The following is a 23,546-nucleotide window of genomic DNA, read 5'->3' on the forward strand; positions in this document are numbered from 1 at the left end:
TGGTGTCCCCCAGGGCTCTGTTCTAGGCCCTCTCCTATTCTCGCTATACACCAAGTCACTTGGCTCTGTCATAACCTCACATGGTCTCTCCTATCATTGCTATGCAGACGACACACAATTAATCTTCTCCTTTCCCCCTTCTGATGACCAGGTGGCGAATCGCATCTCTGCATGTCTGGCAGACATATCAGTGTGGATGACGGATCACCACCTCAAGCTGAACCTCGGCAAGACGGAGCTGCTCTTCCTCCCGGGGAAGGACTGCCCGTTCCATGATCTCGCCATCACGGTTGACAACTCCATTGTGTCCTCCTCCCAGAGCGCTAAGAACCTTGGCGTGATCCTGGACAACACCCTGTCGTTCTCAACTAACATCAAGGCGGTGGCCCGTTCCTGTAGGTTCATGCTCTACAACATCCGCAGAGTACGACCCTGCCTCACACAGGAAGCGGCGCAGGTCCTAATCCAGGCACTTGTCATCTCCCGTCTGGATTACTGCAACTCGCTGTTGGCTTGGCTCCCTGCCTGTGCCATTAAACCCCTACAACTCATCCAGAACGCCGCAGCCCGTCTGGTGTTCAACCTTCCCAAGTTCTCTCACGTCACCCCGCTCCTCCGCTCTCTCCACTGGCTTCCAGTTGAAGCTCGCATCCGCTACAAGACCATGGTGCTTGCCTACGGAGCTGTGAGGGGAACGGCACCGCAGTACCTCCAGGCTCTGATCAGGCCCTACACCCAAACAAGGGCACTGCGTTCATCCACCTCTGGCCTGCTCGCCTCCCTACCACTAAGGAAGTACAGTTCCCGCTCAGCCCAGTCAAAACTGTACGCTGCTCTGGCCCCCCAATGGTGGAACAAACTCCCTCACGACGCCAGGACAGCGGAGTCAATCACCACCTTCCGGAGACACCTGAAACCCCACCTCTTCAAGGAATACCTAGGATAGGATAAAGTAATCCTTCTCACCCCCCCTTAAATGATTTAGATGCACTATTGTAAAGTGGCTGTTCCACTGGATGACAGAAGGTGAATTCACCAATTTGTAAGTCGCTCTGGATAAGAGCGTCTGCTAAATGACTTAAATGTAAATGTTATAAATAAATATAAATAGATTGAAATAAATATAACACTATGGATTATTTCTTGAAGGACTAAAGATCTTTACTGACCTTCCTCAAGCATCTGGTTGATGTCTCCTTCAGTCTTCAGCCTTCCATCGGAGGAACCACGGGGAGCTGTGTGAGAGGATAGAGAGGAATTATTTATGTCTCCCACTGTAATCTAACTCAACCCGGCAGCAGGTCAATGTAATATTTACATTCAACTATCCTCAATGTGACGTCTGAGAGCTGTGAGTCCTGACCCACAAATTGACCAACCCAAGCCTTAGCCACGGCCTTGCTGTGAGCCAATGTTCCAGATCCAACATTTTGGAAACATGGGAACTTACTCTCAATAACTCTAGTGACCTTTGTGATGGAAGGCACTCCTTCGATGACCCTGGTAACCTTGGTAATGCTTGGTTCTCCCTCGATGACCCTGGTAACCTTGTTGAAGGCAGGCTCACCCTCGACGACTCTTGTAACCTTGGTGATAGCGGGTTTGCCCTGGACAACTCTTGTAACCTTGGTGATAGCGGGTTCGCCCTCGATGACCCTGGTAACCTTGGTGATAGCGGGTTCGCCCTCGACAACTCTGGTAACCTTGGTGATAGCGGGTTCGCCCTCGATGACCCTGGTAACCTTGGTGATGGATGGTACTCCCTCGATGCGTCTCGTAACCTTGGTGACGGACGGTACTCCCTCGATGCGTCTCGTAACCTTGGTGAGGGTCGGCTCTCCTTTGATCACTCTGGTCACCTTGGTGATTTCAGGCACTGGAGAGGAAGAAGGATGGATTAAATCCTCAGCATCTGAAGGGTCTATAACCCCAGCAAAGATACATTGGAAATGTGAGGAATGTACTGATTAAAAACCAACCATTTATCAATACAAAAGGTTGATAAAGAACGGTATGAGTGAGAACCCACTGCTAAAACTAGCCTTCAATCATGGACTACCGCATTTCTGGAGTGAAGAGGCACTATTTTATATCCCTGTCGATATTCAGTGTTGCAGCATAAGTCAGTTTCTATTAGAGCCTTGAACAGCTGAAGGCTGACAGATCTGAGATCAGATCAACCCACAGAGAAAGCTGGAATTAGAACACAATAAAGAGAAACAAACCCACAGAGATAGCTGGAATTAGAACACAATAAAGGGAAGGACGACCCACAGAGATGGCTGGAATTAGAACACATTAAAGGGAAGGACAGCCCACAGAGATAGCTGGAATCAGAACACAATACATAAATGGACAACCCACAGAGATATCAGAACACAATACAGAGATGGACAACCCACAGAGATATCAGAACACAATACAGAGATGGACGACCCACAGAGATATCAGAACACAATACAGAGATGGACAACCCACAGAGATATCAGAACACAATACAGAGATGGACAACCCACAGAGATATCAGAACACAATACAGAGATGGACAACCCACAGAGATATCAGAACACAATAAAGGGAAGGACGACCCACAGAGATATCAGAACACAATACAGAGATGGACAACCCACAGAGATATCAGAACACAATACAGAGATGGACAACCCACAGAGATATCAGAACACAATAAAGGGAAGGACGACCCACAGAGATATCAGAACACAATACAGAGATGGACAACCCACAGAGATATCAGAACACAATACAGAGATGGACAACCCACAGAGATATCAGAACACAATACAGAGATGGACAACCCACAGAGATATCAGAACACAATACAGAGATGGACAACCCACAGAGATATCAGAACACAATACAGAGATGGACAACCCACAGAGATATCAGAATACAATACAGAGATGGACAACCCACAGAGATATCAGAACACAATACAGAGATGGACAACCTACAGAGATATCAGAACACAATACAGAGATGGACGACCCACAGAGATATCAGAACACAATACAGAGATGGACAACCCACAAAGATATCAGAACACAATACAGAGATGGACAACACACAGAGATATCAGAACACAATAAAGGGAAGGACAACCCACAGAGATATCAGAACACAATACAGAGATGGACAACCCACAGAGATATCAGAACACAATACAGAGATGGACAACCCACAGAGATATTAGAACACAATAAAGGGAAGGACGACCCACAGAGATATCAGAACACAATACAGAGATGGACAACCCACAGAGATATCAGAACACAATACAGAGATGGACAACCCACAGAGATATCAGAACACAATACAGAGATGGACAACCCACAGAGATATCAGAACACAATACAGAGATGGACAACCCACAGAGATATCAGAACACAATACAGAGATGGACAACCCACAGAGATATCAGAACACAATACAGAGATGGACAACCCACAGAGATATCAGAACACAATACAGAGATGGACAACCCACAGAGATATCAGAACACAATACAGAGATGGACAACCCACAGAGATATCAGAACACAATACAGAGATGGACAACCCACAGAGATATCAGAACACAATACAGAGATGGACAACCCACAGCTGGAATCAGAACACAATACAGAGATGGACAACCCACAGAGATATCAGAACACAATACAGAGATGGACAACCCACAGAGATATCAGAACACAATACAAAGATGGACAACCCACAGAGATATCAGAACACAATACAGAGATGGACAACCCACAGAGATATCAGAACACAATACAGAGATGGACAACCCACAGAGATATCAGAACACAATACAGAGATGGACAACCCACAGAGATATCAGAATACACCTTTCAGATACATAGACCTCTACAAACCTCAGCTGTCTGAAAGGCTCTCAACCAGATGGAAAACCACAGCCAGAGTTCTCTGGGTTACATTTGAAATAAGTACTTGGAACCATCTGGAGTCAATCAAGATTATTTATTTTATTTAACTAGGCAAGTCAGTTAAGAACAAATTCTTATTTTCAATGACGGCCTAGGAACAGTGGGTTAACTGCCTGTTCAGGGGCAGAACGACAGATTTTGTACCTTGTCAGCTCGGGGATGTGAACTTGCAACCTTTTGGTTACTAGTACAGGGCTCTAACCACTAGGCTACACTGCCTAGTGGTTGGGTTCTGATGGGATACGACAGTTGAACTAAGCTCATGAAGCATTTCTAAGTTATATTCTTCAAGAATCAATGGGCAACACTGTATACCATTATTTGACTATTCCAAAAATGTATGCAGCAATTGCAGATTGCCCCTTTAACGGGAGGCAGGCGATCCCTCTTACTTCCTAAATAGCCTACACCAAACTAGTTATCCACACATTGCTGTTTCCTAATACAGCGGGCCAGGCTCTCGTTGGATTGGGCTCAGACCCAAAAGGACAGATACTGGCCTGGACTCTCCTTCTCTACTTACGATACAGTGGCAGCTCAATTACCTCATCAACAAGAGACCAATTACCTCATCAACAAGAGACCACTTAGGCTACATTATCAACAGGAGGTCAACATTCCACATGGGACGGACGGAGGTCAACATGGAAGATAGACAGCGGTAGTTTATCAGAGCAACCACTTGTCCGACACTTGAGCCATTATGCCAAGAGATCCGAACCCCTTGACAAAGTTGCCAGATCGCTACAGTAACATACAAGACTGCCGTAGGACCCCCCCCCGCTGAATTTCAGAAATGTGTTACTCTGCTAGAACATCGACCATAAATAACGAGATTATATTATATTAAACTTAAACATCTGTTTACCTGAATCCACGTGTGATTCCGCTTGGACGTGAGTTGTTGTGGTGATTGTCCTCTCTGCAAAACAAACGAACAAAGGCTGGTATTACGTCGAAGTTCAGAACAATCGACGACGATGATGATGAAGACGGTAAGGATGAACTTACTGATGAAGGTGAGGGGGATTTTGGTATAGGAGAATCCAGAGACGTACTAAAACACAACAACACATGAGAGGTTGGGGGTAAGGTGAGACAGAAGTTAAATATATATGACTGAAGATATGGCCAGACAATAAAACACACACCTACCTTGATCTGGATGTACTTGATGAGTTTCTTCAGCAGCACCAGCAGGGACTCGCGACCCACAGGCAGGTCTGGAGATCACAGATACATGGTTACACACACACACACACACACACACACACACACACACACACACACACACACACACACACACACACACACACACACACACACACACACACACACACACACACACACACACACACACACACACACACACACACACACAACTCACCCCCAGGGTAAAGGATGTTCTTTACTACGTGAATCACTCCGTTGGTGGCCATCAGATCAATGTCTGGCACGTCCAGCGAGTTCACCTGGATGGACTTGTTCACCTGTCGTTGAAAACACAGTCATAACCGTGTTATAACTAACGCTATAACTATAGGATTACCAATAATAGACATGATGGAGTTGTGCACCTGTCATAACAAGGGTCCTAAGAGTTATAACCAGTTATAACCATTGTTATTAATGTAACCAATAGTAATAGGATGGGGTGCAGTATACATGGAGAGAGTTGTGCACCTGTGAGTGCTGATAACATGATTACTTAATAATAATTATAATATTCAAATGAACTCCAAAAACCCTAAAACATGATCTATGCACTAACAGCGTTTTCCAGCCAACACAGAACTGCAGCTCTGTTGGCTGTTTGTACTCCAACATTGTCATTGGTCAAGTTGTCATTGATCAAGTTGTCATTGATTAAGCTGTCCTTGATCAAGTAGTCATTGATCAAGCTGTCATTGATCAAGCTGTCCTTGATCAAGTTGTCCTTGATCAAGTTGTCATTGATCAAGCTGTCATTGATCAAGCAGTCATTGATCAAGCTGTCATTGATCAAGCAGTCATTGATCAAGCTGTCATTGATCAAGCAGTCATTGATCAAGCAGTCATTGATCAAGCTGTCATTGATCAAGTTTCACTTGGGAGATGAAACAGCAACAAGGATATATGATGATAACAGCAGTGGACACACAGTCAAAATGATTCCCTCACTAATAACACCAGGACATAATGATTCCCTCAGTAATAACATCAGGCCATAATGATTCCCTCACTAATAACACCAGGACATAATGATTCCCTCACTAATAACATCAGGACATAATGATTCCCTCACTAATAACATCAGGACATAATGATTCCCTCACTAATAACACCAGGACATAATGATTCCCTCACCAGGACATAATGATTCCCTCACCAGGACATAATGATTCCCTCACCAGGACATAATGATTCCCTCACTAATAACATCAGGACATAATGATGTTTGTGTGTTAAAGAATTGAATTAACTGTCTCCTAAGAGTCCACATTAAAAAGGTGAAAAGTGAAGACATGAAACTCTCACAGATGGCAATTCCAGATGGCAATTCCAGATGGCATGTTCCTCCCATTGTTGGAGGTTTTGGAACTGTAACTTCCTGTGCCGCCAGGGAAACTAACTTCCTGTAATATAACTGTCGCCGTGTGTCTCTGGGGACGGACATGTCCAGTCAGAGACAGAACAGTTTCTCTCCTATCCTGGGTCCCCCTCTCTCTAACCCTCGACTTTGAGTGTCTCTCTCTCTAACCCTCGACTTTGAGTGTCTCTCTCTCTAACCCTCGACTTTGAGTGTCTCTCTCTCTAACCCTCGACTTTGAGTGTCTCTCTCTCTAACCCTCGACTTTGAGTGTCTCTCTCTAACCCTCGACTTTGAGTGTCTCTCTCTCTAACCCTCGACTTTGAGTGTCTCTCTCTCTAATCCTCGACTTTGAGTGTCTCTCTCTCTAACCCTCGACTTTGAGTGTCTCTCTCTCTCTCTAACCCTCGACTTTGAGTGTCTCTCTCTCTCTAACCCTCGACTTTGAGTGTCTCTCTCTCTCTCTCTCTAACCCCTAATTTGAGCCACTTTCTCTAACTCTGTGAACACGCACTCCCCATGAAGACACACACACACACACAAGCACACACACACACACATTTTCACCTCAGCGTATGTACGCTCACTTCTTACTTCCTCTGTCTTCACGTCCCCATTTAGACAATAGCCAATAATCTCCTCCCATTACAGCTATTTCCTTAAAAAAAATATGCTGTTCTGCCTCTGAACAAGGCAGTTAACCCACTGTTTCCCGGTAGGCCGTCATTGAAAATAAGGATTTGTTCTTAACTGACTTGCCTAGTTAAATAAACAAATATTTAAAAAAAATCTGCTCCTTCAGAGCCTGTATCTGTGGAGTTCAGCCAAAACTAATCTGGCTTTCTGACGATTACCTCCCTCCCAGCATCCCTTGTTTCTGAACTTCCTTCAAGCATTAAGGAAGGCTTTTCTGAGACTGTCCAGACTGATAGAGACAGGAAAAGGGCTATCTGCGTTGTGGATAAAACGAAGGGAGAGGGTTGGGGGGGGGGAGTGAAAACCTGTGGGGAGATAAAGAGAGAGAGAGAGCGAGAGAGAGGTGGAGAGTCCTGACCATTCATTTTAAGGTAATCTATGATACTGATAAACCTGCTAGCCTAAGTCATGTATTCAGACCCGTCCCCTTTTCCACATGTTGGTATGAAACTGCCGTATTCTCTCATGGATTAAACAAAAAAGAATCCTCATCAATCTACACACAATACCCCATAATGACAAAGAAAAACAGGTTTTCAGAAATGTATTAAAAAAACAAACAGAAATACCTTATTTACATAAGTATGTTTCTACAACTAGATCGGAGTTCACCTGTGGTAAATTCAATTGATTGGACATGATTTGGAAAGGCACACACCTGTCTGTATAAGGTCCCACAGTTGACAGTGCACGTCAGAGCAAAAACCAAGCCATGAAGTCAAAGGAATTGTCCGAAGAGCTCCGAGACAGGATTGTGTCGAAGCACAGATCTGGAGAAGGGTACTAAAAAATGTCTGTAGCATTGAAGAACACAGTGGCCTCCGTCATTCTTAAATGGAAGAAGTTTGGAACCACCAAGAACTGAGCAATCGGGGGAGAACGGCCAAGTTCAGGGAGATGACCAAGGGAGGTGACCTAGGGAGGTGACCAAGGGAGGTGACCAAGGGAGGTGACCAAGAACCTAATGGTCACTCTGACAAAGCTCCAGAGTTCCTCTGTGGAGATGGGAAAACTTTCCAGACGGACAACCATCTCTGCAGCACTCCACATATCAGGCCTTTATGGCAGAGTGGCTAGACGGAAGCCACTCCTCAGTAAAAGCCACATGACACCGCTTAGAGTTTGCAAAAAGGCTCCTAAAGGACTCTCAGACCATGAGAAACAAGATTCTCTGGTCTGATGAAACCAAGATTTCACTCTTTGGCCTGAATGCCAAGTTTCACATCTGGAGGAAACCTGGCACCATCCCTACAGTGAAGCATGGTGGTGGCAGCATCATGCTGTGGGGATGTTTTTAAATGGCAGGGACTGAGAGACTAGTCAGGATCAAGGGAAAGAAGAACAGAGCAAAGTACATTGATGTCCTTGATGAAAACCTGCTCCAGTGCACTCAGGACCTCAGACTGGGGTGGAGAGCTTGAGAGGATCTGCAGAAAAGAATGCACACAAATACAGGTGTGCCAAGCTGCTAGCGTTAAACCCTAGAAGACTGGAGGCTGTAACAGCTGCCAAAAGTGCTTCAACAAAGTAGAGTAAAGGATTTGATTATTTATGTTAAATGTTATATTTCATTTCTTTGTTTTTTTTAATACATTTTCAAACAATTCTATAAACCTGTTTTCACTTTGTCATTATGGGGTATTGTGATGTCATTATGAGGTATTGTGATGTCATTATGGGGTATTGTGATGTCATTATGGGGTATTGTGTGTAGATGGATGAAGGAAACAAACAGTTGAAACCATTTTAGAATGAGGATTTTTTTTTTAGAATAAGGCTGTAACGTAACAAAATGCGTAAAAAGTCAAGGGGTCGGAATACTGTCTGAATGTAAGAGCTCATGTAAGTCTTGTTACTGTAACCCTTGGCTTGTGGTAATGAAGGGTGTTCCCTAATGGATACGATGTAATTGCAGACAGTAATGAGAGGAAATGCTGCCTACTAAATTTCCGTCTGTTCTGCCTCTGGGACTACCTCAGAGCAGTGTTGTTTTCGAGACCACCTAAATAAAGTCAGAGTCAAGACCAAGAAGGGGGGGGGGGGTGAAACTGAGTCAAGACAGAGACAAGGGGACCAAGACGGAGACAAAGGGTCCAAGCCTGGGGGGGTTGAGACTGAGTCAAGATGGAGACAAAGGGTCAAAAACGGAGACAAGGGGACCAAGACCGGGGGGGTGAGACTGAGTCAAGACGGAGACAAGGGGTCCAAGACCGACACCAGAAGAATGCGAGTCCAATTCAAGACTATAATTGTAATTTTGTCAAATCATCACTGTCATAAGAGTTCAAAATGTGTTCCTGTGTTCATATTTCAGAACGACAAACAGATTCTTTAAACATTCAGAATAGTAAAAAAATGCTGATGGAAAATAGAGCCACTCTACAAATGATTACTAACCCAAACACAGTGGGGAACAATGGGCCGTCTACACCTTCAGTGACGGGCTAAGGATTTATAAAATAATAATAATCATTATATTATTATTTTTAATGATGTTCTGATTTAATCTCTTTAGTTTTTGTTGGAAAAGAAAGTTTTAACACTGAAGAGAAAAAATATCCAATCAGGATTTTTCTTGGCTGGTCACTAGGGAGATAAATCTAGATAGTTAAGATTGGCTCGGCCATCAATCAGATGCTAAATAAAGGCATCTACCATTCAACTATATTAGGGAAACATTTTGGAGTGACAGTTGGAATCAACCAATCACATTTTGACTTTAATGGCTGGGACCGACAGGTCACAGTGCAATAGCGAGCTGTAGTTTGCCATAGTCTAGCAAGCAGTGTTGCCAATTTAGCGACTTTGTTGCTATATTTGTTATGTACTTGAGTGAAGACCCAAAAGCGGTTTTAACAGAAAACAGAGTTCTTTAATGAAAAAACAGGAATGGCATAAATCCTCTTCCAACGTAGTCAATGGAACAAAAAGAACGTTAGTATAATGCAGGATGCACCTGCCAGGCAGACTCCGACAGGATAGGACAAGGTGGAAGCAAACGCGACGACAGCTTGCTTCTGGCATCAAAAACACAAACAAGAATCAGACACTGAAAGTAGCAGGAACAGAGAGAAATAGAGACCTAATCAGAGGGGGAAGAGATAACAGGTGGGAAAGAGTGAATGAGCTAGTTAGGGAGATGTAGAACAGCTGAAGAATGAGAGACAGAGAAGGTAACCTAAAAAGACCAGCAGAGAGAGACAGAGTGAAGAGAAAGGACAGGAACAGACATAACAAGACATGACAGTACCCCCACTCACCGAGCGCCTCCTGGCGCACTCGAGGAGGAAACCTGGCGGCAACGGAGGAAATCATCGATCAGCGAACGGTCCAGCACGTCCCGAGAGGGAACCCAACTCCTCTCCTCAGGACCGTACCCCTCCCAATCCACTAGGTACTGATGACCACGGCCCCGAGGGCGCATGTCCAAAATCTTACGAACCCTGTAGATGGGTGCGCCCTCGACAAGGATGGGGGGAGGGAAAGCGGGGCGCGAGAACGGGCTTAACACAGGAGACATGGAAGACCGGGTGAACGCGACGAAGATAGCGCGGGAGAAGAAGTCGCACTGCGACAGGATTAATGACCTGAGAAATACGGAACGGACCAATGAACCGCGGGGCCAACTTGCGAGAAGCTGTCTTAAGGGGAAGGTTCTGAGTGGAGAGCCATACTCTCTGACCGCAACAATATCTAGGACTCTTGGTCCTACGCTTATTAGCGGCCCTCACAGTCTGCGCCCTATTACGGCAAAGTGCCGACCTGACCCCCTTCCAGGTGCGCTCGCAACGCTGGACAAAAGCCTGAGCGGAGGGGACGCAGGACTCGGCGAGCTGAGATGAGAACAGCGGAGGCTGGTACCCGAGGCTACACTGAAAAAGGGGATAGACCGGTAGCAGACGAGGGAAGCGAGTTGTGGGCGTACTCTGCCCAGGGGAGCTGTTCTGACCAAGACGCAGGGTTACGAAAAGAAAGACTGCGTAAAATGCGACCAACAGTCTGATTGGCCCGTTCGGCTTGACCGTTAGACTGGGGATGAAAGCCGGACGAGAGACTGACGGAAGCCCCAATCAAACGGCAAAACTCCCTCCAAAATTGAGACGTGAACTGCGGGCCTCTGTCGGAAACGACGTCAGACGGAAGGCCATGAATTCGGAAAACATTCTCGATAATGATCTGAGCCGTCTCCTTAGCAGAAGGGAGCTTATCGAGAGGAATGAAATGAGCCGCCTTAGAGAATCTATCGACAACCGTAAGAATAACTGTCCTCCCCGCTGATGAAGGCAGTCCGGTGATAAAATCTAAAGCGATGTGAGACCACGGTCGAGAGGGAATGGGAAGCGGTCTGAGACGGCCGGCAGGAGGAGAGTTCCCAGATTTAGTCTGCGCGCAGACCGAACAAGCGGCGACAAATCGGCCGCGTCACGTTCCCGAGTGGGCCACCAGAAACGCTGGCGAATGGAACGAAGCGTACCCCGAACGCCGGGGTGGCCGGCTAACTTGGCAGAGTGGGCCCACTGAAGAACGGCCGGACGAGTAGGAACGGGAACGAACAGAAGGTTCCTAGGACAAGCTCGCGGCGACGGAGTGTGAGCGAGTGCTTGCTTTACCTGCCTCTCAATTCCCCAGACAGTCAACCCGACAACACGCCCGTCAGGGAGAATCCCTCGGGGTCGGTGGAGACCTCAGAAGAACTGAAGAGACGAGATAAAGCATCAGGCTTGGTGTTTTTGAGCCCGGACGATAAGAAATAACAAACTCGAAACAGCGAAAAACAGAGCCCAACGAGCCTGACGCGCATTAAGTCGTTTGGCTGAACGGATGTACTCAAGGTTCCTATGGTCAGTCCAAACGACAAAGGAACGGTCGCCCCCTCCAACCACTGTCGCCATTCGCCTAGGGCTAAGCGGATGGCGAGCAGTTCGCGATTACCAACATCATAGTTACGTTCTGACGGCGATAAGCGATGAGAGAAAAACGCGCAAGGATGGACCTTGCCGTCAGAGAGAGAGCGCTGAGAAAGAATGGCTCCCACGCCCACCTCTGACGCGTCAACCTCAACAACAAACTGTCTAGAGATGTCAGGTGTAACAAGAATAGGAGCGGATGTAAAACGATTCTTAAGAAGATCAAAAGCTCCCTGGGCGGAAACGGACCACTTAAAGCACGTCTTAACAGAAGTAAGGGCTGTGAGGGGAGCTGCCACCTGACCGAAATTACGGATGAAACGACGATAGAAATTAGCGAAGCCCAGAAAGCGCTGCAGCTCGACGCGTGACTTAGGAACGGGCCAATCAATGACAGCCTGGACCTTAGCGGGATCCATCTTAATGCCCTCAGCGGAAATAACGGAACCGAGAAAAGGGACAGAGGCGGCATGAAAAATGCACTTCTCAGCCTTCACATAAAGACAGTTCTCCAAAAGGCGCTGGAGGACGCGTCGCACGTGCTGAACATGAATCGAGAGAGACGGTGAAAAAATCAGGATATCGTCCATGTAAACGAAAACAAAAATGTTCAGCATGTCTCTCAGGACGTCGTTAACTAGTGCCTGAAAGACAGCTGGAGCGTTAACGAGGCCGAAAGGAAGAACCCGGTATTCAAAGTGCCCTAACGGAGTGTTAAACGCCGTCTTCCACTCGTCCCCCTCCCTGATGCGCACGAGATGGTAGGCGTTACGAAGGTCCAATTTGGTGAAAAACCTGGCTCCCTGCAGGATCTCGAAGGCTGAAGACATAAGAGGAAGCGGATAACGATTCTTAACTGTTATGTCATTCAGCCCTCGATAATCCACGCATGGGCGCAGGGACCCGTCCTTCTTCTGGACAAAAAAACCCCGCTCCGGCGGGAGAGGAGGAGGAGACTATGGTACCGGCGTCGGCGAAACCGACAAATAATCCTCGAGAGCCTTACGTTCGGGAGCCGACAGAGAGTATAATCTACCCCGGGGGAGTAGTTCCCGGAAGGAGATCAATACTACAGTCATACGACCGGTGTGGAGGGAGAGATGTGGCCTTGGAACGACTGAACACCGTGCGCAGATCGTGATACTCCTCCGGCACCCCTGTCAAATCGCCAGGCTCCTCCTGTGAAGAAGAGACAGAGGAAACAGGAGGGATAGCAGACATTAAACAGGTCACATGACAAGAAACATTCCAGGATAGGATAGTATTACTAACCAATTAATAGAAGGGTTATGGCGCACTAGCCAGGGATGACCCAAAACAACAGGTGTAAAAGGTGAACGAAAAATTAAAAAGAAATGGTTTCGCTATGATTACCAGAGACAGTGAGGGTTAAAGGCAGCGTCTCACGCTGAATCTTGGGGAGAGAACTACCATCTAAAGCGAACAAGGCCGTGGGCTCCCCTAACTGTCTGAGAGGAATGTCATGTTCCCGAGCCCAGGTCTCGTCCATAAAACAGCCCTCCGCCCCAGAGTCTATCAAGGCACTGCAGGAAGCAGATGAACCGGGCCAGCGGAGATGGACCGGAAAAGTAGTGCGTGATCCAGAAGGAGAGGCCTGAGTAGTTGCGCTCACCAGTAGCCCTCCTCTTACTGATGAGCTCTGGCTTTTACTGGACATGAGGTGACAAAATGACCAGCGGAGCCGCAGTAGAGACAGAGGCGATTGGTGATTCTCCGTTCCTTCTCCTTGGCCGAGATGCGGATACCCCCCAGCTGCATAGGCTCAGCATCCGAGCCGGCGGAGGAGGGTGGCAGTGATGCGGCAGGTGGCAGTGATGTGGAGAGGGGAGCAACGGAGAACGCGAGCTCCTTTCCACGAGCTCGGCGACGAAGATCAAACCGTCGCTCTATGCGAATAGCGAGAGCTATTAAGGAGTCAGACTGGAAGGAACCTCCCGGGAGAGGATCTCGTCCTTAACCTCGACGAGGAGACCCTCCAGAAAACGAGCGAGCAAAGCCGGCTCGTTCCAGTCACTTGAGGCAGCGAGAGTGCGAAACTCAATAGAATAATCCGTTATGGATCGATTCCCCTGACATAGGGAAGACAGGGCCCTGGAAGCCTCCTCCCCAAAAACAGAACGGTCAAAAACCCGTATCATCTCCTCCTTAAAGTCTTGATACTGGTTAATACACTCAGCCCTCGCCTCCCAGACTGCCGTGCCCCACTCACGCGCCCGTCCGGTAAGGAGAGAAATGGCGTGGGCGATGCGGGCTGCGCTCCTGGAGTAAGTGTTGGGCTGGAGAGAGAACACCACATCACACTGAGTGAGGAATGGCGGCACTCAGTGGGCTCCCCAGAGTAACACGGCGGGTTGTTGATCCTGGGCTCCGGAGACTCGGAAACCCTGGAAGTGGGCGGTGGATCGAGGTGGAGTTGGTGAACCTGTCTTGTGAGGTCGGAGACTTGGACGGCCAGGGTCTCAACGGCATGTCGAGCAGCAGACAATTCCTCCTCGTGTCTGCCTAGCATCGCTCCCTGGATCTCGACGGCGGAGTGAAAAGGGTCCGGAGCCGCTGGGTCCATTCTTGGTCTGATTCTTCTGTTATGTACTTGAGTGAAGACCCAAAAGCGGTTTTAACAGAAAACAGAGTTCTTTAATGAAAAAACAGGAATGGCATAAATCCTCTTCCAACGTAGTCAATGGAACAAAAAGAACGTTAGTATAATGCAGGATGCACCTGCCAGGCAGACTCCGACAGGATAGGACAAGGTGGAAGCAAACGCGACGACAGCTTGCTTCTGGCATCAAAAACACAAACAAGAATCAGACACTGAAAGTAGCAGGAACAGAGAGAGAAATAGAGACCTAATCAGAGGGGGAAGAGATAACAGGTGGGAAAGAGTGAATGAGCTAGTTAGGGGAGATGTAGAACAGCTGAAGAATGAGAGACAGAGAAGGTAACCTAAAAAGACCAGCAGAGAGAGACAGAGTGAAGAGAAAGGACAGGAACAGACATAACAAGACATGACAATATTTAGCGAGTATTCAAGACCACCTCTAGCGACACATTTTACAAAAAATGACTTAGCGACAAATCTAGCGACTATTTCTGGTGTTATTGGAGACTGACGGGAAAGCACGTATCGTTCTTACTCTTCTCAATGAGCAGCGGGTGCTGCCGTGGGCCCCACCCCGTCCCAAAGCACTCCCACTCCCAGTCCCTCCCAGCTGCAGTCAGAGCAGGAGATGTTCACCCCTCTGTGTCCAGACTGCAAATGAATCGCAGGAAGCCGCCGCTGACTGAACTCTGACCTACATTCAGGGCGGGGGGAAAATGTAAAAAAAATTGTAAATAATAACTAAGTGTCTCTTTTTGGTCTCTTGCCGGTCCCAAGCCCAGATAAAGGACGAGAATTGTGACGTTAAAAACAAACAAGAATCGACAGAAGAAAGTTCATTTGTAGTTCTAAACATATTTAGGATGTTTTTACTCACTTCTTGTCTCTCCCATGACATTATTCCTCTCTCCTACAGCGTCCATCACAATTACATGCACATGGACAATTATGCAAATTAGGCGATGACGTCATTTAGCGACTTATAGCAACTTTTAGGACAGCCAATAGCTACTTTCATTACTGAGGAGTTGGCGACACTGCTAGCAACGCTAAGCTTTTGTTGTCGGCTAGATTGTAGTGGCTGCAGCAGGTGTTATCAAAGAGGATGTTGTTGCTAATTTGTTAGCGTCTCCCTTTTCAAGAATAACTTTCAACCCGAAGTTAAGTTTGAAATGAGCATCATCGGCTGAGTGGAACTGTGTGTTTTTTATTGCAGTGCACTTCCTGTTGTTAGCCATCCTTTTGAAAATAACTTGTCTGTGAAACATTGGTGCACTTAAAGTGGAACTGATATAATTTTTATCAACATTACATCTTATTAAAATCTGTTCATATACTGTACACCCCCAGGAAGAATATGACACTTAAAAAAAAACACAGACAGCATGTGTGTGGCTGCTGTCTCTCCATTGGCTCTATGTGGAGGGGTAGTGGTGATTCAACATCATGCTGTGTGTGGCTGCTGTCTCTCCATTGGCTCTATGTGGAGGGGTAGTGGTGATTCAACATCATGTTGTGTGTGGCTGCTGTCTCTCCATTGGCTCTATGTGGAGGGGTAGTGGTGATTCAACATCATGCTGTGTGTGGCTGCTGTCTCTCCATTGGCTCTATGTGGAGGGGTAGTGGTGATTCAACATCATGTTGTGTGTGGCTGCTGTCTCTCCATCGGCTCTATGTGGAGGGCTAGTGGTGATTCAACATCATGTTGTGTGTGGCTGCTGTCTCTCCATCGGCTCTATGTGGAGGGGTAGTGGTGATTCAACATCATGTTGTGTGTGGCTGCTGTCTCTCCATTGGCTCTATGTGGAGGGGTAGTGGTGATTCAACATCATGCTGTGTGTGGCTGCTGTCTCTCCATTGGCTCTATGTGGAGGGGTAGTGGTGATTCAACATCATGCTGTGTGTGGCTGCTGTCTCTCCATTGGCTCTATGTGGAGGGGTAGTGGTGATTCAACATCATGCTGTGTGTGGCTGCTGTCTCTCCATTGGCTCTATGTGGAGGGGTAGTGGTGATTCAACATCATGCTATGTGTGGCTGCTGTCTCTCCATCGGCTCTATGGGTGTAAGTGGTGGCTGGAGAAGTGGAATTGAAACTTGACAAAAAGTTCCCAAACGGCCCTCCTAGCGACGGAAAGGCCTTGTGTGAAAAAAATCGATGTTTTCTTATAGATTTTCTATAGATTTGTCTCAAACAAGTCCACATCAAGGCATAAACCTGATTGGATGAGCCTGTCAAAAATCACAAACCTGTCAAATCACAAACCTGTCAAAAATCACAAACCTGTCAAAAATCACAAACCTGTCAAAAATCACGAACCTGTCAGAATCACGAGTCTGTCAGAATCACAACCCTGTCAGAATCACAACCCTGCCACCAGTGGTGTGTATTTATGGATGCCAAGGGAATACAGGCTTTCCACCCCAAAAAATATTAAAAGAATATTATAATAATGTGTCTTCTCTCTGTTTCAGAATTGTCCTTCAATTCACAAGAGGCTGAATGTATCCCACAGGAGAAATCATCCGTGTGAGTAAAACAGCGCCCCTCTGTCTCTCTACCTGTAGGCCATCTATATGATGCTTTCTGGTCCAAACAAGTATGACCTCCCTTGACAACAAAAAAAGTAGTATCACAATTTGCAGATCAGCATTGAGCTCAACTGTGAATGGTCCTGCAGCACCAAAGAAAAGTTTCAAGGTGAAACCAGTTTGGATTTGATATCACTGGTATCAAATCCCTTTGAGAGCATATGTCATTGACAGAAACAACTTGAATTGTTGCATCTCGTTGTGTTGTCCTCCGGTGGCTAACTAGCTAGCTAAAATGGTCCCTTTCCTAAATTACCCATGGATGAAGATAGCGATTTGGACTTGTGGTTGTACTTAAGTCTCTGTACTGGCCAATGATTATATAGTCAATTCTGATCCAACCGTTAATTCATACATTGTGCCCCTTGACCTGAGAGGATGGAAGTTCAAAATGTAGTTAGATTTAGGCTAATCTTAACTCGCTAACATTGCTTTCTCCGTCCATGAATGGAAGTTAGGCTTAGCGAGCATTTTAAGCCATGTAGCCTAGAACAACAAACAATTAAAGTGTGCACTGTATGAGAATGGTTTAGTGTACATACAGACAGCACTTGCAGGTTGTGTCCCTGGATGGTCTTGAGCAGGTTGGTGACCCCTCCCTCCAGTCCCCCGTTGATGAACACTCCGTTACTGAAGTGATACAGGAGGATGGTCCTCAGAGCGTTCACGTCGCCTAATGATGACGTCACACAGGAAAAACAGGAGTTACACAAATATGTATCTCAACAGTGGCTCCCTCTATCACTTCTCCTGTTATGAACTGAACTCAAAGAACTGGACAGGTAGAAAAGCAGTAAACTCAAAGAACTGGACAGGTAGAAAAGCAGTAAACTCAAAGACTTGGACAGGCAGAAAAGCAGTAAACTCAAAGAACCGGACAGGTAGAAAAGCAGTAAACTCAAAGAACTGGACAGGTAGAAAAGCAGTAAACTCAAAGAACCGGACAGGTAGAAAAGCAGTAAACTCAAAGAACTGGACAGGTAGAAAAGCAGTAAACTCAAAGAACCGGACAGGTGGGAGCACTGAATTCTCCAACAGGCATCCTCTACATTGCTGGTTCCTGTCCTATGTTGTAAAGTGGATGAAGAATGAAAGAAGATTGCTAACAAGATTGAAGGATGGAAAGAGAGACGGACTACTAACTGGCCAGCAGGGTGATGTCCTGTTCTGTGATCCCGTCGAAGGCTTCATCTGTGGGTGCGAAAACGGTGTAGGAACCCTCCTGTTTCAACAGCTCTGTCAGACCTGCACTCTTCATCAGAGACAGGAAGATACTACAGGCAGATACATAGAGATAGAGAAACCAATCACTCAATAAATCAACCAATCACTCAATAAATCAATAATCCAATCAATCAATTAGTTAATGACTCAATCAAATCCTTGAGAGCACAGAGAGAAACAGTGAGTCTTTAGTTCAATAAGTCTTGAAAATCTTTGTCTTAATGGAACATGCAGAGATAACCATGAAGGAATTTTTACTTTATTTTTTAATATATTTTTTTTGAAGATATACCATCAATAGATCTATACCAACGGTTTCACCTCCAATTTGAGGTATTATAGACAAACGTCTATTTTTGACCTATTTTCCTTCCTAATTCATTCTGCATTTAAAAAAAATAGTTTTTACATTTGGTTTGCGCAAAATATGTATTTATTTGACATTTGAAGGACCTGAAATGTCTAATATTGACAGGTAAATGATGTGATTCCCCCGGATATACACCTAACAACGTATCACACAAATCTTTCATTGATACCAAGAGTCCCGAGTCTCAAGATGTGATCAAATTAACACATTGGTTTGGATGTCCTTACTTGAAGCGTCCATCTGCCATGAGAACCTTGTAGATGGTGGTCTGAGCTGGTTTGATGAGAGACCTCATCAGGTGAAGGGCTCCGTTGCTGCCCTCTTTACTGCCCCGCACCATGCAGGAATTCTCTATACACACAGCCTAGAGACGGAGATAGAGACATGTACATCAATCAATCCATTTTATTTATTTTATTTTATTTTACCTTTATTTTAACTAGGCAAGTCAGTTTAGAACAAATACTTATTTTCAATGACGGCCTAGGAACAGCGGGCTAACTGCCTTATTCAGGGGCAGAACGACAGATTTTACCTTGTCAGCTCAGGGATTCGATCTTGCATCCTTTCGGTTACTAGTCCAATGCAATCAATTCTAAACATCCATCCACCCATCCGTCCATCCATCCACCCATCCATCCATCCGTCCATCATCTATCCATCCATCCATCCATCCATCCATCAACCCATCCACCCACCCATCCATCCACCCACCCATCCATCCATCCACCCACCTGTCCACCCATCCATCCATCCACCCATCCGTCCACTCATCCATCCATCCATCCATCCACTCACCCATCCATCCACCCATCCACCCATCCATCCACTCACCCATCCATCCGTCCACCCATCCACTCACCCATCCATCCATCCACCCATCCACCCATCCATCCACTCACCCATCCATCCGTCCACCCATCCACTCACCCATCCATCCGTCCACCCATCCACTCACCCATCCATCTGTCCATCTGTCCATCCATCCATCCATCCACTCACCCATCCATCCATCCATCCACCTACCCATCCATCCATCCACTCACCCATCCACCCATCCATCCACTCACCCATCCATCCATCCACCCATCCACTCACCCATCCATCCGTCCATCCATCCATCCACCCACCCATCCATCCACTCACCCATCCATCCGTCCACCCATCCACTCACCCATCCATCCACCCACAATACAGGACTAGTAAAGGCCTACCTGTCCTCTAATACAGGACTAGTAAATGCCTACCTCTCCTCTACTACAGGACTAGTAAAGGTCTAGTGGTCCTCTACTACAGGAGTAGTAAAGGTCTAGTGGTCCTCTACTACAGGACTAGTAAAGGTCTAGTGGTCCTCTACTACAGGACTAGTAAAGGTCTACCTGTCCTCTACTACAGGACTAGTAAAAGTCTACCTGTCCTCTACTACAGGACTAGTAAAAGTCTACCTGTCCTCTAATACAGGACTAGTAAAGGTCTACCTGTCCTCTACTACAGGACTAGTAAAGGTCTACCTGTCCTCTACTACAGGACTAGTAAAAGTCTACCTGTCCTCTACTACAGGACTAGTAAAAGTCTACCTGTCCTCTAATACAGGACTAGTAAAGGTCTACCTGTCCTCTACTACAGGACTAGTAAAGGTCTACCTGTCCTCTAATACAGGACTAGTAAAGGCCTACCTGTCCTATAATACAGGACTAGTAAAGGTCTACCTGTCCTCTACTACAGGACTAGTAAAGGTCTACCTGTCCTCTACTACAGGACTAGAAAAGGTCTAATTGTCCTCTACTACAGGACTAGTAAAGGTCTAGTGGTCCTCTACTACAGGACTAGTAAAGGCCTACCTGTCCTCTACTACAGGACTAGTAAAGGTCTACCTGTCCTCTACTACAGGACTAGTAAAGTTCTACCTGTCCTCTAATACAGGACTAGTAAAGGTCTACCTGTCCTATAATACAGGAATAGTAAAGGCCTACCTGTCCTCTAATACAGGACTAGTAAAGGCCTACCTGTCCTCTACTACAGGACTAGTAAAGGTCTACCTGTCCTCTAATACAGGACTAGTAAAGGTCTAACTGTCATATAATACAGGACTAGTAAAGGTCTACCTGTCCTCTAATACAGGACTAGTAAAGGTCTACCTGCCCTCTAATACAGGACTAGTAAAGGTCTACCTGTCCTCTAATACAGGACTAGTAAAGGTCTAACTGTCCTATAATACAGGACTAGTAAAGGTCTACCTGTCCTCTACTACAGGACTAGTAAAGGTCTAGTCGTCCTCTACTACAGGACTAGTAAAGGTCTACCTGTCCTCTAATACAGGACTAGTAAAGGTCTACCTGTCCTCTAATACAGGACTAGTAAAGGTCTAACTGTCCTATAATACAGGACTAGTAAAGGTCTACCTGTCCTCTACTACAGGACTATTAAAGGTCTAGTCGTCCTCTACTACAGGACTAGTAAAGGTCTACCTGTCCTCTACTACAGGACTAGTAAAGGTCTACCTGTCCTCTACTACAGGACTAGTAAAGGTCTAGTGGTCCTCTACTACAGGACTAGTAAAGGTCTACCTGTCCTCTACTACAGGACTAGTAAAGGTCTAGTGGTCCTCTACTAGAGGACTAGTAAAGGTCTAGTGGTCCTCTAATACAGGACTAGTAAAGGTCTAGTGGTCCTCTACTACAGGACTAGTAAAGGTCTAGTGGTCCTCTACTACAGGACTAGTAAAGGTCTAGTGGTCCTCTACTACAGGACTAGTAAAGGTCTACCTGTCCTCTACTACATGACTACTAAAGGTCTACCTGTCCTCTACTACAGGACTAGTAAAGGTGTACCTGTCCTCTAATACAGGACTAGTAAAGGTCTAACTGTCCTCTACTACAGGACTAGTAAAGGTCTACCTGTCCTCTAATACAGGACTAGTAAATAACTACCTGTCCTCTAATACAGTACTAGTAAATGTCTACCTGTCCTCTACTACAGGACTAGGAAAGGTCTACCTGTCCTCTAATAGAGGACTAGTAATGGCCTACCTGTCCTCTAATACAGGACTAGTAAAGGCCTACCTGTCCTCTACTACAGGACTAGTAAAGGTCTACCTGTCCTCTACTACAGGACTAGTAAAGGTCTTCCTGTCCTCTACTACAGGACTAGTAAAGGCCTAGTGGTCCTCTACTACAGGACTAGTAAAGGTCTAGTGGTCCTCTAATACAGGACTAGTAAAGGCCTAGTGGTACTCTGCTACAGGACTAGTAAAGACCTACCTGTCCTCTACTACAGGACTAGTAAAGGCCTACCTGTCATCTACTACAGGACTAGTAAAGGCCTAGTGGTCCTCTACTACAGGACTAGTAAACGCCTAGTGGTACTCTACTACAGGACTAGTAAAGACCTAGTGGTCCTCTAATACAGGACTAGTAAAGACCTAGTGGTCCTCTACTACAGGACTAGTAAAGGTCTAGTGGTCCTCTACTACAGGACTAGTAAATGTTCTAGTGGTCCTCTACTACAGGACTAGTAAATGTCTAGTGGTCCTCTAATACAGGACTGGAAAAGGTCATGATTATTAGAAAGCAAATTACAAGTTCTGTTCTGGTTTAGATCTTATCTGTCAGAAAATATCAGTTTGTCTCTGTGAATGGTTTGTCCATGGACAAATCAACTGTAAATGTCGGTGTTCCACAAGGTTCCATTTTAGGACCACTATTGTTTTCTATATATTTCACCTCTTGGGGATGTCAATCGAAAACATAATGTTAACTTTCACTGCTATGCGGATGACACACAGCTGTACATATCAATGAAACATGGTGAAGCCCCAAATTTGCCCTCGCTAGAAGCCTGTGTTTCAGACATAAGGAAGTGGATAGCTGCAAACTTTCTACTTTTAATCTCGGAAAAAACAGAGATGCTTCTTCGAGGTCCCAAGAAAAAAAGATCTTCTGTTGAATCTGACAATTAATCTTAATGGTTGTACAGTCGTCTCAAATAAAACTGTGAAGGACCTCGGTGTTACTCTGGACCCTGATCTCTCTTTTGACGAACATATCAAGACTGTTTCAAGGACAGTTTTTTTCCATCTACGTAACATTACAAAAATCAGAAAATTTCTGTCCAAAGATGATGCAGAAAAATTAATCCGTGCTTTTGTTACTTCAAGGTTAGACTACTGCAATGCTCTACTTTCCGGCTACCCGGATAAAGCACTAAATAAACTTCAGTTAGTGCTAAATACAGCTTCTAGAATCCTGACTAGAACCAAAACATTTGATCATATTACTCCAGTGCTAGCCTCCCTACATTGGCTTCCTGTTATGGCAAGGGCGGATTTCAAGGTTTTACTGCTAACCTACAAAGCATTACATGGGCTTGCTCCAACCTATCTCTCTGATTTGGTCCTGCCATACATACCTACACGTACACTACGGTCACAAGACGCAGGACTCCTAATTGTCCCTAGAATTTCTAAGAAAACAGCTGGAGGCAGGGCTTACTCCTATAGAGCTCCATTTTTATGGAATGGTCTGCCTACCCATGTTCGAGACGAAAACTCGGTCTCAACCTTTAAGTCTTTACTGAAGACTCATCTCTTCAGTGGGTCATATGATTG

General features: G+C 45.9%; 1 protein-coding gene across 2 annotated transcripts in view; it reads right to left on the bottom strand.

The window, feature by feature from the left end:
* Positions 1-23,546, bottom strand: part of LOC135551102 (periostin-like) — an 89,529-nt gene that overhangs the window by 14,144 nt on the left and 51,839 nt on the right. For both annotated transcript variants that reach the window (XM_064982519.1, XM_064982518.1), the window contains exons 11-19: positions 19,168-19,304; positions 18,490-18,620; positions 17,889-18,019; positions 5,352-5,454; positions 5,120-5,187; positions 4,976-5,021; positions 4,833-4,886; positions 1,451-1,876; positions 1,170-1,235 (exon numbers count right to left, since the gene is read on the bottom strand). In XM_064982519.1, the coding sequence (XP_064838591.1) occupies positions 1,170-1,235; positions 1,451-1,876; positions 4,833-4,886; positions 4,976-5,021; positions 5,120-5,187; positions 5,352-5,454; positions 17,889-18,019; positions 18,490-18,620; positions 19,168-19,304 (1,162 nt within the window). The remainder of the gene's footprint in view (positions 1-1,169; positions 1,236-1,450; positions 1,877-4,832; positions 4,887-4,975; positions 5,022-5,119; positions 5,188-5,351; positions 5,455-17,888; positions 18,020-18,489; positions 18,621-19,167; positions 19,305-23,546) is intronic.

This window comes from Oncorhynchus masou, chromosome 12 (genome assembly GCF_036934945.1).
Source record: "Oncorhynchus masou masou isolate Uvic2021 chromosome 12, UVic_Omas_1.1, whole genome shotgun sequence".
Lineage (NCBI taxonomy): Eukaryota > Metazoa > Chordata > Actinopteri > Salmoniformes > Salmonidae > Oncorhynchus > Oncorhynchus masou.